This window comes from Vollenhovia emeryi, unplaced genomic scaffold, assembly GCF_000949405.1.
Source record: "Vollenhovia emeryi isolate VEMERY1.0 unplaced genomic scaffold, V.emery_V1.0 DF939199.1, whole genome shotgun sequence".
Classification (NCBI taxonomy): Eukaryota; Metazoa; Arthropoda; class Insecta; order Hymenoptera; family Formicidae; genus Vollenhovia; species Vollenhovia emeryi.
Genome location: NW_011967167.1, coordinates 63,820 through 67,785, shown reverse-complemented (window position 1 = coordinate 67,785; position 3,966 = coordinate 63,820). Strand labels below are relative to the sequence as shown.

General features: G+C 42.9%; 1 protein-coding gene across 4 annotated transcripts; it reads left to right on the top strand.

Moving 5' to 3' along the window:
- Positions 1-210: 210 nt before the first annotated feature.
- On the top strand, positions 211-3,966 carry LOC105561823. Of its 4 annotated transcripts, XM_012012158.1 has the most exons (4): positions 211-440; positions 818-921; positions 998-2,391; positions 2,493-2,605. In XM_012012158.1, the coding sequence occupies exons 2-4, from the start codon at positions 867-869 to the stop codon at positions 2,514-2,516; spliced, it is 1,473 nt and encodes a 490-aa protein (XP_011867548.1). In that variant the 5' UTR covers positions 211-440; positions 818-866; the 3' UTR covers positions 2,517-2,605. The 4 variants fall into 4 exon arrangements, with proteins under 4 accessions (XP_011867548.1, XP_011867545.1, XP_011867546.1 ...); XM_012012155.1 differs by having other exon boundaries at positions 212-440; positions 998-3,966; XM_012012156.1 differs by lacking the exon at positions 211-440 and adding an exon at positions 447-632 and having other exon boundaries at positions 998-3,966.

Here is a 3,966-nt window from a genome sequence, read left to right as displayed (position 1 = left end):
GTGTAATTGGAACTAAGATTGAAAGTCTAGAAAAAAAGATAGGTTTAAATAAAAGTAAATGCAAAGTTCAGTAGTGCAGTAATAAAGAACAGGCCTTAAATATATCCGATTTTATCGACAGAGTTGCCTTTTTTAGTCCGGACTCGCACCGAGAGGCTTGTCGATAAAATCGGACATATTTAGTCCAGACTCGCTCCTGGGAGCAACGCTGTCGGTAAGGGGGGCAAAGTGTACGGTGGCGGGTGGGCTCGTCTTCACCCGCGGGCCTCTCGCGATTTCTGTTAACCCGTGTAACCGTTCATTTGTTTCTGCCTCGGAAAGTGTAGCTGTACTAATTAAATACTTGCTCGAGTAGACTCTAGTAGTCACGCTGGCGCTTATTAAGATTCAAAGGAGAAACTCGTTTAAAGAGACCCACCAGCCCTCGTCGATCTTCGCCGGTACGTAGGTTAGGATCGACCGTGCGATAATGAAAACTTTATAAAATCTTGCACACGATAGAGGAAATAGTAGAGATAGGAGTGAATGTTAAATGTCAGAAGAGATTAAATATAGCAAAAAAGAACAAACTACGAGATCTTGTCATAGGAATTGTGTCTCACGGTGGGACAATGGATCCTTGTGACACCGAGGTGACGTTGAAATGACGTTTACGTAACTGTCAAACAATGAGTAAAGTCGTAATAACGTCGTCGCGATGTCATTACGAGTTTTGCCTTGTACAATCTGGGACAATCCGAAGTATTCAGCGTCCAGTTTATAGATTTAAGCGTTGCCGTTTCATTTCTATTCTTAGTATTTCCCGTATTGTGTGCAGGCGGCCCTGAGTGTAGTACAGAGAATTGAAAAAACCTCACGAACCGATTATGAGATGCGCAAGATATGACAGTGGCAAGAAAGCGTACTTGAAGAAGAAACAAAGTAGGTGCAATCTTATTTAATCTCATTAGCTACCCTCTCTCTCTCTATTGATAAGAGCGTGTGTGATTCCACGTAGGTGTGGAGGACGTGACAATGACGACAAACGACAGGGTAAACGGGAAGAACGACAGCTCGCCCCGAAGTTGCCACGCGCAGTCGTCCGCCAGCCACAGCACGCCGGATACGAAGAAGCCGGTTGCGGAAGAGTCACCAGACGTCGATTACTCCCCGAGCCTCATGTTATTCCCGTGTACGCAGGAGGGTGGCAACGAGGTCGCGTGGGACTGGCAAAGTTCTCTGAGCAGGTCTCCGGAGAACAGGAACAAGAGACGGAACGTCCAGTGCGAGACGCCCAAGGGTACCAAGCTGCTACAGAGGAAGAGGAACTCGAACTCGCCCTTGCTGCACCAGCCACTCAAGAGGAAGACCATGAAGCTGCAGAACATCGAGAACATCGGACAATTCGCAGCCGAGCTGCAGGCGCTGAACGAAAAGATGAGAGTTATAAAGCAGAACGACAGGGAACACTCGAACGTTTGTGTCAAGAGGGAAGAAGCGTCGACGAATGCGTGCGTCGAGGAGGAGATGTCGAAGGTGAGAGACGAGCGGAGCAACGCTGACGCGCGGAGTAACGTTGGAGAGACGACTGATCGCACAGACGCCGTCAAGAAAGAAGCTGCGAACGGAAGTTACGACGACCTGTTTGACGACTCCGTGGACGACGATATGATCAAGTGCACTCAGGAGATAGAGAAGAAATTCAGTTTGCAGGACAAAGAGAGTTTCACCCAGTCGCCGACCAAGAAAGGAGATCAGTGCACGGACGACGCGTCCAGTAGAACACAGTCTGGCTCCAAGGAGAGTTGCAGAAAGTCGTCGGTCAGCGGTGTTTCTGGCGCAAGTAACAATAAAACATTAAAGACATACTCGAAGTTATCGTTGCGACGAGACTCTGGTATACATACAGCACAGAGAAGTAAAGATCCGGACAAACCGTGTCTGAATAACAATAATACGACGAGTTCCCGCGTCGAGAAGCTGCGCGACAGTAAGAAACTGCCGAAAAGTAATACCGTAGACTCGCTTAATTTTTCAGATGACTCTTTCGACGACTTGTTAACGACCTGCTTTGAGGATGAAAAATTAATACTATTGTCATCCTACGGCTGCTTAACTCGTAAAGACGGTAATGCGAAAGTCCAGGCCAATTATAAACATTTAACCGACGCGCCGTTGAAATCCGAAGCCAAATCCGCCGATTTGCTTAAGCCTACGGCAAAGCCTGAAATGTCCAGCGCTAATTTCCTAGAGAAAAGAAAGTTCTTTAAATTCAAGAGCTTGTCAGATCAATACGCTAATCGAGACGCGAGTACGAGTGTTAGAGATACAACGAACACGACGAGACCTACGTTACAGCACTTTTACTCGTCCAGAGGCCCGATATCGCGTACAAGTGTCGCGCGCATCCCCGTAAGTACAAAACCGATTGTTACAAATGATGGTAAGGTCGAGAATAATGCAATTTCGTTAATGCGTGGTACGGATCGAACGCATGGGTCCAATGTTGACAGGTGCGCGGTAAAAGGCGATGGTAATCGCTACGTTAAACATCATTCTACCGGTAATATGAAAAGCGATACGCCGGAAACGATGGCGAAAACTGGTTCGCAGCCGGCACGGTGTACCGCGGAGGAGATCGAAAGAAAGAGATTGCAGGCCATAGCGAAACTCGAGGCGAAAAGAAAATTATACTCCGTGAAAATTACGAATAATATCAATAGGTGAGATCACAGAAGGTGCCTTAATCGGTTGCATTTATGAGAAAGATGATTTTCTTGACTATAATGTTGTTACGTTACGTCGACAAAACTGCCCCTGTGATCGCCGCTATCATTGTCTTCGTTCGATGTTATATTGTAAAATAATTTTAAGCAAATTGCACAAATATATTTATAATTGTACGTATAAGTATAATCTGACTTAATACAAAAGTATACGTTTAAATCACATGTATATACAGACTATATACAACACACAAAGGAGCGTTCGAGAACGTAACTGCGGAACTTGTCGGCGCTCGTGAGGACGTTTTTCATTTTTTAGGAAACGATTTTACGACACACCGTAACTACATTTCTAGCAATGGTAAATTATGGAGAAACACAGTCTGTGATTAACAGCCCAGATTTACAAGTTTATTTTACCATCCGAACACATCTGGACAACAGCAAGATATTCTATCGAAAATGGACAAACGATTGTTTCGTTTTTTTTTCTGTTTTTTTTAATCCAAAATAAAATATTAAAGTCCTTTTATTTGACATGTTTTCCTTTCTGGCTTACGCAACATCAAACACAATCACGAAACATTTCTGTATATTTGTAACTTCATATGTCTTAGTGCCAATTTAATTTTGGAATTTATGAAATTTTGATTATAATTTTTTTGTCGCGTTATATATGTACATTATGGATATAAGGTCAAACGGGAATTATGATTGTTATAAAAGTAAGTATACAATCGATCATGTACCAGAAAACTTTACTATCGAATACACGTGTCATTTTGTCAGCAATATGAAGCGTTTAGCTCTGTTGTGTTGCGAGACTTGCGTTTACCGCATTCAACGTTTCACGAGTAGTAGCGTTTCTGTGCGTATTATATTTTTCTTGACTTTTATACTTCTTTCCGTTACCTTCACGAGAGTTATAGTTTCCCATTGTGTGTGTGTGTATCATTTATCTCGTTATGTCTTTACTTTTAATAATTAACGTGTTCAGATAATTTATATGCGTTGCGGCGTTACTTCTGCGCCTGACCTGTCGTTTTTATTAAAATTCAAAGTGTATAGTGTCAAATATAAGATTTTAAAATATACGCAACGTCTTTCACACGTAAGAGAAGGGATGTAAATTTATTCAGAAAGTTCACGGAAGTCGAAGGTCGTTTTTCTTGTAATCTAATCTGCCCCCGTTCTCTGCAGCTCCGAAATCCGTAGGATTTAAGATGTGTTGTAACGCAAGAAATTATATTTTTTAAAGGTA

Bases quoted from the DNA above. Each gene is read 5' to 3' on its own strand.
- LOC105561823 (XM_012012155.1), top strand. From the start codon at position 867: ATGAGATGCGCAAGATATGACAGTGGCAAGAAAGCGTACTTGAAGAAG. The intron at 922-997 runs GTAGGTGCAATC...GATTCCACGTAG, and splicing joins GTACTTGAAGAAGAAACAAA to GTGTGGAGGACGTGACAATG.